Below are 12313 nucleotides of genomic sequence, written 5' to 3' on the forward strand. Positions count from 1 at the left end.
CTATTTTAAAGAATAGAAACAAGATTTGGGGAGAAGGCAATAACATTTATTTATTAAGGATAATTTTTTTTCAGTTTTAAACATAATACTAGATTTAGAGAAGTAAAGTAGCCTGCCTAAATGACTGAGCCTATGTTTAAACCTGGTCTTCCGGGCTCAAAAACCTGCAAGATGAATGCCCAATTTTCAGAAATTGTCTAAGCAAAATAAATACTAAAATTTCACATTCATACAAAATTATCTAAAAGTAAAAAGTTTATTTTAAAGAGGGCCAGACTAGAAAAAAAATCACCCCTTTCTATTTATTTATTATACACTTAAAGTGTACGGGAAATGAGAATATTAATAGCTCCAAGATCACCATGTTTTCAAAATCTCAAAATGTTATTATGAGGGACCTAAAAGATTTTATGGCTATTCAGAGAACTTGTAAAAAGTGCTTTGAGATGACAGCCTTCCTAGTAGAAAAATGCTGCCCCTACCGAGGAGGGAACAGGATGTACAGAGCTTATATAGAAACATACTGCTCACAAAAATTAGGGGATCAGGGAATGTGCAGATACTCAAGTACTTTCAGCCTTTTGTGTAGTGCATTTTCACCAATGAAATAAAAGTGAGTTTTGCATCTCATTTGCATAATTAAACAACTTTCTTTGACTGGTCATTTGCTTTCCTGATGTTCTTGTTTAATGATAAAAAAAATCAAATGCTTCTTTTTATCATTTCATGTTTATTTTGAAATACCCCCTAATTTTTATGAGCAGCATATATCCATGGCATACCTTGTCCACTTTGCAGCATGACAATGTTTACTCACCAACGTGCTTTCTTTGATCCTACAGCTGGTGTTAATTGTGGTTGGAGCTGTAGCAGTGGTCTCAGTTTTAAAGCCCTACATCTTCCTAGCAACAGTGCCAGTGATTGCTGTTTTTATTATGTTGAGAGCCTACTTCCTCCGCACCTCCCAGCAGCTCAAACAACTGGAATCTGAAGGTATGAGGGGGACTGTGCGGCGTCACCCAGGAAAATATTCCTGAGAGCAACCTGCGATTGAGTCTCTATTATGGATTTACTTTTCCTAAAAGCTTTTTTTCCTGCTTTTAAACTGTTGCATTATATAATGACTTTTTGAAAAGTATATGAATATAAAACGAAACAGTAAGTCACAAAGTACACACAGATTGATTTTGTGAATGAAGACTAAGTATTGAATAAATTCATTTTGGTTTTTAAACAACTGTATAGAGTTTTACCAGGTTTGGCGATAGGATATTCGTTCACAATTTATTAGTATAAATTAAATTTAGAAATGGTAGTGCCACTATTACTATAGGTTTGTCTGGGTTCCCAAACAATACTAGACAAATGCTTCCTTCTGGCTTGTTCTCAGATACCCTTCCTTTCTCTCGGCGGGTCTGCCTTCTTGTGCCCAAACGCTGCTTCGGCTGTTTGGACAGTTCAGTTTTCAGTAATAGCCTTGGTACGGGTGCATTTTCAGGGGCTACTTCCAGTGCATTTCTTGATTGAGGTTTATTTGCTAAGTTAAGTCATATAACTTTCTTAATCAAAGCCTGGAATAAATTGTCTTAAGAGAAAACCATTTTCTCTGAGCAGTGGTTAATTTAAGATTAGCCAGAAAAGCAATGCCCAGTAGAAGCCAAGAAATATGAATGTCTGATGGCAGTGATTTTATGGTAAGTTCCCATCCATAGTAGCCAAGTGGATAAGGAGGGCAACGCTGAAAAATAACAGATTTCATCTATTCCCAATATGGCGCTAGGATGAAAACGTTAACCAATGACATTTGCTGTCTTTTTAAGATAATGTTTACCCGGTATATGATTATAAGAATTTGCATTATGTATTTTTGTGATTTGCTTTGTTTTCTATGGGACTATTTCACAGGCAGGAGTCCAATTTTCACCCATCTGGTTACAAGCTTAAGAGGACTGTGGACACTTCGTGCCTTTGGACGTCAGCCTTACTTTGAAACTTTGTTCCACAAAGCTCTGAATTTACATACTGCCAACTGGTTTCTGTACCTGGCAACACTGCGCTGGTTCCAAATGAGAATAGAAATGATTTTTGTTGTCTTCTTCATTGCTGTTACCTTCATTTCCATTTTAACAACAGGTACTATGAAGTTGTTAACTAACTAGTTAGCTAAAGGGGGGGGGGGATGGGAATGGAAAGAGAGTTTGCATGGGGCATGGGGGGCACGATGCGGTGGGTAAAGGGTGTTACATTGAGTGGGACACTTGAAGCCATGTCAACACAGTATCAATCAAATCAGGTGCCTAGCCAGAGTGAGTGTCCACCTCACGGCTAATCATTCTGGCCTCTGATGGTCCTCAGCAGTGTTAAACTTCTACGCATTAACTAACTTCTCAAAGGCCTTCATTTTCCTCATGTGTAAGTACACAAGGCATTAGTCCCTATTGCATAGGTTTGTTGTGAGTATTAAATTGATGATTTGTGCAAAAACAGTACAGTGCCTGCCCCATAAAAAGTACCCGTAAATCTTACATTGCATCTTATTGTTATTGCTGTTAAGTTTTCTTAGTCTCATCTTAATCTTTAGAATGGTAATATTTTGGCATTCTAAAAATCTTACCTATTTAGAATAAATGATTTAGCACTAAAAGCACATACCTGCTGTCTATGTTTTCTCTGTTAGAGGAATTGTAGGAGCAAAAATTTCAATTAATAATGACAGGATGAATTATTTTTTCTATTTTTAGAAACCCATGACAATTTTATCAATGCATAGAGATACAAGGGCTGACTTTCAATTGAGATTTGATAATCTTAAGTTATAATAATTTAAGAACATTTGTATTAGAATTTTTTATGGCCATAAATACGGACTATTTATGAATTTTAAATAGTGATCCTCTCCAATGCTGACAATCTATTTATTCTAATTAAACACTTAAGTTTTGTTTTTCCTGGGTGAAGTAGATATTTTTTTTAATGGCAGTCTTCTGTTTCCAAATGGCATGTCAACCTAGGAATTCTGACTTCCCCATGAAACTTTTAGGTCCACTTTCTTCTCAACAGCATCTGACTTCTATGTAGAGCAGCGGTTCTGAAACTGTGGGTCGCGACCCCAGCGGGGTCGAACGACCAAAACACAGGGGTCGCCTAAAGCCATTGGAAATACATATTTTATTTAAAAATGTATTGTATAATAAATATGTATTTCCGATGGCTTTAGGCGACCCCTGTGTTTTGGTTGTTTGACCCCCGCCAGGGTCGCGACCCACAGGTTGAGAACCACTGATGTAGAGGATCTCATCAGGACACAGGGCTTTCTTTCATTGTCCATCATAGTCTTTGAAGGTATTATTACTTACAGAGTAATAATAGAGGAGGTAAGCATGGTATCTACCCAAAACCAATAGACCCTTCAATATCTGAAGTATTTTTAAAAAGGGCAACTCTTTTCTAATCTTCAATCACTCTTTCATTTAAAGCATTGAATATTTACTATATGCAAGGCATTATTGCTAGTGGTAGAGACTGTGGTGAGCTGAGATGAAAGATGGTTAAAACTGGCACAAAATTGAAATGTAACTCTAAATGACATATGCCCTAGAAGAAGTATAAATAAAGGGGTTTGAGAGAGAAATAACATCAAGTTTGTTTCTATCTTTTTTCCACTTATAGGTAAATCAGAAGGAGAAGTAGGAATCGTTCTAACATTAGCCATGAATATCATGAGTACATTGCAATGGGCTATAAACTCCAGCATAGATGTGGACAGTTTGGTAAGTAATTATTTTCAAAAATTCTGTTATGAAAAAATTAAGACAAACCAAAAAATGTAGGTAATAACAGAAGGGACAACTAGGTTCCCAACCCCTCAGCTTAAGATAAAACCTTACTGTTAAATTGAAGGGTACTATGTTATATATTATTAAACTCATGTCTCTTCTTTTCTCCACATAGATAACCACAATCAAAGTCTAGTGATTCAGTGAACATTCTTGCCCAGGGTATTTCTAGGACAGATACCTCGGAGTGATATTGCTGGTCATAGAATTAACCCACATTCAGCTTTACTAGTTGATGCATAGATCAGTTGTACCAATTTATATTCCCATCGGTAGAGTATATCAATGATTCTCATAGGTCAATACCTATGTATGATATGCAACACTTGATATTGTCAGGTTTTTTAATTTTGGCAATCTGATGGATGTGAAGTGATTACTAAGGAGATAGGGCAGCATTTCCTCTTGTTAATTGCTTGTTTATATTAATTGACTATTTTTCAGATAAACTGTTTTTTTTCTTAATTGATTTATAGGAGTTTATAAATTCTGGATTGTCAGCCCTATACATTTCAAACATGGTCCTCAGTCAGTGGCTTGGCTGTGTCTTTTGATGAAAAGAAACTTCTAAGTTAAATTTATTAGTCTTTTCTTTTATGTTTTGTGCATTTGGTACTCTGTTTAATAAATTCTTATTTGAGGCTTTCACATTTATTGCATTATGTTTTTATAACATTCTTTTCTTATTAAAATTTCTGTAGTCTTTAGTCATAGCTCTTGTCTCATTCTTAAAGTGTTTATTGTTGTTTTCTCTCTTTTTGCTTGATTAATACTGCCACATATTTGTATCTTTGGTTGATATATACAAAGACCATATTTTGGTTTTTGATAGGTTTTTGATGTTTCTCTTGTCTTGTTTCCCTGGAATACAGTAAGGTTTATGAACTAATATTGCGTCGAGGACACAAATCTTGTGGCAGCAAGGATGAGAGATAAAGGAAGTGAAGCAAATGTCATATTTTTATTTAAAAAAATGAATACATAATTTTCCATTAGATTGTATAGTTTGGATAGATTTATTATCAACTTGTATTGGTCTATCTGGAGCACTGTACTTAAAATCAGTTATTCATTACTACTTTGGTGGAAGGTCTAGAAACCCATGCTGAGAATGTCTTTTAAGGCCATCCAAATTACTTTTCCTATTCTCTGAGACAGTTCACTTGTTTTCAAACCATATACATTCATTTGACTGTGCCATTTGTATGATCAACACCTGTCAGAACAAATATCATTATAAAAATATTTCTAAGGAAAAAAGAGAAACCTTTTAATGTCCTCTTTATGCCCATGTGTATTAATATTTTATTTAACTAAAGCATTTTAATAATTCATTGAAATGTGATTTAATCTTAACATGATTTATAGCTGAATTTATCTCTTTTCTTTGACATTATTTTTTTGAGTTTGACCAGCTTTTGGTAGCTGCTCATTCATCTCCTCACCTAGCTCTTACGCTTTTGGGGTTAGGTCTCATAAATGTACTTTAAAATGTTTCTGTTGGAAAACAGCAGAATAAATATTGTGCTTGCATTTACTTAATTCTTGTTTCAACTTTATACAGTTTTGACTCTACAGTTAAAAGCTTTGTTATGTCACGTGTTTCTTTAGAAAATCTCTTCATCTTGCATATTCTCAAGTCCTTTCTCTGGGACATCTTAGTTGTCCTGGTTTATGGAATAGCTTCTACATATTGATGGCAAAACGTTTGTTGTTGCAGCTCTATTCTGCATGTCCAATCCTCATTACAATTTCCTTACGGTATTTTTCCTTCTAGTTTTCACATGGGAATCCTGGACTATGCTTTGACATTGTGTCTTTCATCTCCTGGTAGAAAGGGATCTTTACAAAGAACTATTATGTTATAATACAGTCTATAAATAATGTCAGTATTTGCATTTGATCTCAATTTAAAAAGTCATGTCTTTTTGTTTAAATATCAAAGTGATCATGTTAGTTTTCATTTCCCTGCCAAACAAGTGGTCTTTCCTGGGCCTTTGTGAGCACTTATTTAGGTATTAATTTCTCTCATACTGCTTTTACCCATGCAATTGCTAAAGTTATAAGGCTATTTTTAAGTTCTCACCTGGCATATGTTGAGAATAGAAGGGGAGATAGCCCTTGTTTCATATTTGAATGATCTTAACAATAAAGGTCCTTGTGATTTCTGAAGTAAAAACTGAGTATGTTCTCATTTTATTTTACTGATTAGTTGACCGAATTTAGATCTGAGTTTAAGATGCAATAAACATGGTGTTTTCTTTGAGACATGCTTTTAGTTTTTCAGTACTGGCTACTGAGAAAAAATTTTAGATTTGGAAAAAATATTTCATTTTCCCATTTGACAAGGATAGAGTCAATGTCAACAGAACTATGAAACTACAAAAATGGCAATATAACTTTTCTTTTACAGCTCATCCATTGCTTCTACCCAGGTGCCTACCTTTTATTAGCTTTCGGTAAAGGATGGTGATACTTCCCTATGGCCACTTCTAGTCACTTTCTATTTATAACTGACTACACATCTCAAATATTAGCACTCAAAACTGGCCAACAACCCTTTAATTACATTGTGTTAATTAATCCTTTGTTTTATTTCTTAAGATAGTTATTTCCCACCTTCTTGCCTCTTCTCAGGTGTTCTAATAATTCCACTTCCTACACTCTCAGCCAATGACCTTGCTACAAACTTCATAGAAAGCAGAAGGTGCATCCAGAAAGAATTCTCTCATTTCTCTTCACTGGTTACACAACCCTGCTGCACCTCTACTCATGTGCTCTGCCTTCCTCCTGTGTCTTTGCTCTTAGTTGAAGGCCAGTAATATGCAATTAGTCCCTCCCTGTGGTCTCTTTCTCCCTAGCTTGAAGCTACCATCCCTCGATCTCCAGCTTGCACCCATTTCATTGACCTATTTACAGTCAAACTTCTTGAAATAGTGTTGTCTCCCTTTCCTCCTCCCCATTCTGTCTACAACCTACTGTATTTCCCCATGGATAAGACGCACCCCTTTTTGAAAAATTTGAGGTCTAAAAACTGGGTACATCTTATACAGTGGTTGTAGAGTTATTTTTAACTTGTATTTCCCGCTTTTTCACTCTTGCTTTTGAGCTCATTGTTGAAGACAGTGATTTGTCATCAGACACAGATGAGGACAAGCTAATGGATGGGAGTTTTGACAGCAGTGAGGAGTTGTATGAATTTTATGATGAATAAAATTTGAGTTTTATAACTTTATGTAACTTTTTTTCAAGTTTTAGGCCCTAAAATTAAGGTGTGTCTTATGCATGTGTTTGTTTTATACATGGGGAAATACAGTATGTCATTTCATTTCTATCACCCACATGACTCATAACGAAAATCTTGCCAGAGCCAGCGCCCTTGTCTTCCTCAACCTGTCAGCAGGGTGTACCCATGGGAAAAATCTGTGACACTTTCTTCTCTCATTTTTATGATGCTACTTCCACCTCATTTTCCTGCTACCTCTCTGATTCTACCTTACTCCTCTTTGCTGGCGCCCGTACTTTTTGCAGATTTCTAAACCTCAGCTATATTCCAGCCTTTTTTATCTACACTTTCTTGCTGTTGTTATCTGAGTCCATACTTCAGAAACATCTCTTAATGAATCACACATTCATATATGTAGTTTAGACCACTCTCCTGCTCTATAAACATACATTCAACTATCAACTTGACACTTCCATGTGTTCATAAAACACAGTGATGGAATATCTCCCAGAGGGCGCGACCTTTTAGGCTGTAAGTTCTTGTCCAGCATCTTCTCAAAATACACATGGGATATCAAGAGACCATAAAAAAAGAACAAAGTTTCTATTCTACTTACCAACTTTTCTAGCTTTATTTAGCAAGTTGGAAAAATTCATCTGGATATTTTCAGCTGTTGAACAATATATGGAAGGTTCTCCAATAATATTATTTCATTCAATGTTATTTTGTTATAATAACAATGAGATGCTCTAGAAACTTAATTCTTGTTTATAGCAATTAACTTATGGTAAAATTGGTCTCTTTATATGTCATTTTGCTTAAAGTCACTATTGACAATGTTGAAGACTTACTGGGTTGTGAATCACTCCAGAAATTTAAAAACAAAGTAAAATTTATCAGTCTAACTTAATAATTCCCACTATAAACCTCCATGTTAGGGGATTTTCAGTTATTTGATAACACAGTGTTTTAAAAAATATTTCTAATTTGCTCTTCATTTTAACACGAATTGTGTATGTTTCTTTATTCATTTCAATTTTATACCTTATACCATTCTGTAGGTAAGAAGGAAAGAGAAGTGTTAATTCATGTTAACTCATACATCAAATATTGTATAGGTTATAGTTGTTATTGCTAAAGCTCTTATCTTAAATTTGTTGCATTCTTATTGAACAAACCTGTGTACTGATTCATTTCCCATAGATTTACAAGATGGATGCCATTTTTTGTACCACAAAACCCTCTTTTTCCTATTCTTAACTATATAAGCATTATGTCTCTTAAATAGGCAATGGATGCCTAGATTTCTGTCTCCATGAATGAATGAATGGGGAAAAAAAAGAACTAAAGGTGCAGAGGTTATGTTTCAGACTTAATGATATCAAGCCATCAGGTGACTGACAACTTGCCCACACACATAGTCTCTTTGTTTGAATGAGACTTGACAATTTATGTCTTTTCAGGGCTGCCTGTTATATAGTCAGCACAACTAAAAGATCAGAGCATTTGACTTTTATCCTGTTTCCTTAATTCTCCAATGACATTAGCAGATAAACCATCCCTGTTATATTGTGTGTTCCTTGTAACACAAGAGGAAGGAAGCCACCAGATGAGCAAAATAGATTGTGCATCTGTTGAGCTCACATTTGGATTCCAGTTAATGGGGCTCCAGAAAGTTCTTGCAAGATTGATGCAATCTGAGAAGAGTTTTCTGTCAATAGAAACTCCCTCTGTTTCTCCTTTGTCCTGTTTTTGCCTGTGTTTATTTTGGGTTCCAGTGAAGATCAAATGACTAGTGGTACAATGACTAAGAAGAAACCTGCTGGGAAGAGAAATGGAAACCTGACTTTTCTTCATTGCTCCTGATGCCTCATTCCCTGTATTGGAAGTAGTTTCTTCTATAAGAAAGAATCCGAGGGGAGGGTTCATTTCTCCTGTTATTTTTTCCCCCTTTTATTTGTCTCTTAATCGTATCTTTCTTTGTTTTTAGGTCCTCATGAGCCTTAGTGGTATATATATATTTTTTCATGACCTCTGTCCCAAGATTCTTTTCCATCTATCCATTCTCTTTCCATCATGCAGAGTGGTTTTCTACCCTGCATTTCACTCTGGCCTTACCACCAAGAAGTTGTATGGTCTTAGACAAGTCAAAAAACCCTTGAGAGATTCACTTTTCTTGTTTGTAAGATAAAATAGTTTGTTTTGGAATTTTCTAAGGTTCCTGTCAGCTCTGATATTTTCTCTCTTTTGAACTCTTTTCATATGTAAGAGTTCGATTCTTGATTGGCATGCATCAGACATTATTCCGGATGCTCACAGTAATCACACATAACTGCCACTCTCCCTGAGTGCTGAAGTTTAATGATTAACTTATTCATCACTCTCATTGTCAGCTGCTTTACTCTGACCTGAATTAGTTCTTGGGTCCTGAATTAGTAGAGTGGCTTATGAGAACCCTGAGGGATTGCGGGAGTGCAAAGGTTTGGAAATTTGTTAGCTTTATGTCTGTCACTTTAACTTCCTGGGCTTAGATTTTTCTCATTTGTACCAAGAAAGAATGGATTAGACCAGAGGTTCTCAACTTGGCAGCACATGAGGAATCATACAATTATAGATTACTCAGGATTCTGTAAAACCAATTAAATCAGTTTTTTTTTGTTGGGGGCAGGGTGTCTGGACATGATGTCTATATTATTTTAAAAATGTTTCAGGTGAGTCTAATGTGTATCTAGATTTGTGAATCACTGAATTAGATCTCTAAGATTCTTTCTTTCTTTTGTATTTTTCTGAAGTTGGAAACAGGGAGGCAGTCAGACAGACTCCCGAATGCGCCCAACCGGGATCCACCCGGCATGCCCACCAGGGGGCGATGCTCTGCCTATCTGGGGCATTGCTCTGTTGCAACCAGAGCCATTCTAGCGCCTGAGGCAGAGGCCATAGAGCCACCCCCAGCGCCCGGGCCAACTTTGCTCCAATGGAGCCTTGGCTGTGGGAGGGGAAGAGAGAGACAGAGAGGAAGGAGAGGAGGAGGGGTGGAGAAGCAGATGGGCGCTTCTCCTATGTGCCCTGGCCGGGAATCAAACCCGGGACTCCTGCACGCCAGGCCAATGCTCTACCACTGAGCCAACTGGCCAGGGCTAAGATTCATTTTAACTCTGATTTTCTGTGGGTCATCGCAGGGGATCAGCAGGCATTGTCTTATAAAGGGTCAGTTGGTAACTATTTTTAGCTCTGTGGACTGTATGGCGTCTGTGTCAGCTACTCAACTCTGCCTTTGTAGAGCAAAGCAAATGTAAAGAAATGGGCGTGTTTGGGTTTGGCCATTGAGCCACAGAGTAACTAAACTCTGTACTATGGGGTAGAATTTACTTTGGAATTGATGGATCATCAGCAAATCATTTTTGTCCTGTATATCAACCAATTATACACACACACACACACACACACACACACACGCCAAACACATATCTATCTATCTATCTATCTATCTATCTATCTATCTATCTATCTATCTATCTATCTATCTCTATATCTATCATCTATCCGAAAGACATATAAGGGATGGTGCTTAATAACAGAGTATGGGGAAGCCACAATATTTCAAAATTAAGGAGCTTAGAGAAGCCTATTATATTACTTATTAAAATAGTAAAAACCTTGGCAAAATATTTTTTTTTTTTTGTATTTTTCTGAAGCTGGAAACAGGGAGAGACAGTCAGACAGACTTCCACATGCGCCCGACCGGGATCCACCCGGCATGCCCACCAGGGGCAATGCTCTGCCCACCAGGGGGCGATGCTCTGCCCCTCCGGGGCGTCGCTCTGCCACTACCAGAGCCACTCTAGCGCCTGGGGCAGAGGCCAAGGAGCCATCCCCAGCGCCCGGGCCATCTTTGCTCCAATGGAGCCTTGGCTGCGGGAGGGGAAGAGAGAGACAGAGAGGAAGGAGGGGGGAGGGGTGGAGAAGCAAATGGGCGCTTCTTCTATGTGCCCTGGCCGGGAATTGAACCCTGGTCCCCCGCACGCCAGGCCAACGCTCTACTGCTGAACCAACTGGCCAGGGCGACAAAATATTTTAATATGTCATTTTGGACTCCTCTTCTTGAGCTTCTCTTTGAAATGTTTTTGAAAGGTACCACACACACTCAGGTGCATTCACCAAGCGCTTCCTGATGGCCTGTCACATGCTTTGAAAAACACACACAAGACAGAGTGTAAGTAAGCTCCAATCTGAATATAGATTCAATGAGTGATGTCATATTAAAGGGTAAATTTGATTCTTCCTTTACTTGTTGGCACACTTAGTACCATGATTACTAAAGTTCTTAATTATTGAAAATAGGCATCAACATATTTGACATCTTCATGTTTACTTAGAACAGGGGTAGTCAACCTTTTTATACCTACTGCCCACTTTTTATCTCTGTTAGTAGTAAAATTTCCTAAGCGCCCACCGGTTCCACAGTAACGGTGATTTATAAAGTAGGGAAGTAACTTCACTTTATAAAATTTATAAAGCAGAGTTACAGCAAGGTAAAGCATATAATAATAATTACTTACCAAGTACTTTATGTCCGATATCCGCTAAGTTTGGCAGAATAAATCTTTATAAAACAACTTACTATAGTTAAATCTATCTTTTTATTTATACTTCGGTTGCTCAGCTACTGCCCACCATGAAAGCTGAAACGCCCACTAGTGGGCAGTAGGGACCAGGTTGACTACCACTGACTTAGAACAAGTCTTTTGTCCTCAGTTATAATGGATTTTCTTTCTCTTCTGTCAAGAACATTATCTGTATAACTTCTTGCAGTCAGAAAAAGTGACACGGATGCACCATGTGATTTGCCACAGGTCACAGTATGAAATCATTTGTATAGATAGCAAGTGCTAATAATTCACTAAGGGTTACTGTTTGTAGTATACTATAAGTAACTCATTTGTGCTGTTAATGTTAACAATTTATAACAGTATGGTACCTGGCTTTTTATGTGCTCTAGAAACACAAATGATAGACACAGATAGGTAGACCAGAGTCTCAAGAATATGTTTTGAGCAGAGTCTGTTTTCATGATAACTATTATCTCTTAAGTCTGAGCATATTGCTTAAAGATTATGCCAATGACTCTAACAGGGCCTTGAGTTTCATGTGTGTGTTAGTAAGTACTGAAAAGCAGTTAGTTTAGGCCTACCCGGAAGGAGCTATGATTTAAAATATTTTAATACCTCCTTTTATGTACTTCACATTTTGA

The 12313-nt window shown here is 37.0% G+C and overlaps 1 protein-coding gene across 2 annotated transcripts in view; it reads left to right on the top strand.

Moving 5' to 3' along the window:
• CFTR (CF transmembrane conductance regulator) overlaps positions 1 to 12313 on the top strand; it is a 188888-nt gene that overhangs the window by 133760 nt on the left and 42815 nt on the right. For both annotated transcript variants that reach the window (XM_066362550.1, XM_066362549.1), the window contains exons 19-21: positions 843 to 993; positions 1906 to 2133; positions 3670 to 3770. In XM_066362550.1, coding sequence (XP_066218647.1) covers positions 843 to 993; positions 1906 to 2133; positions 3670 to 3770 — 480 coding nt within the window. The remainder of the gene's footprint in view (positions 1 to 842; positions 994 to 1905; positions 2134 to 3669; positions 3771 to 12313) is intronic.

The sequence above is a fragment of the Saccopteryx leptura genome, chromosome 2 (assembly GCF_036850995.1).
Source record: "Saccopteryx leptura isolate mSacLep1 chromosome 2, mSacLep1_pri_phased_curated, whole genome shotgun sequence".
Lineage (NCBI taxonomy): Eukaryota > Metazoa > Chordata > Mammalia > Chiroptera > Emballonuridae > Saccopteryx > Saccopteryx leptura.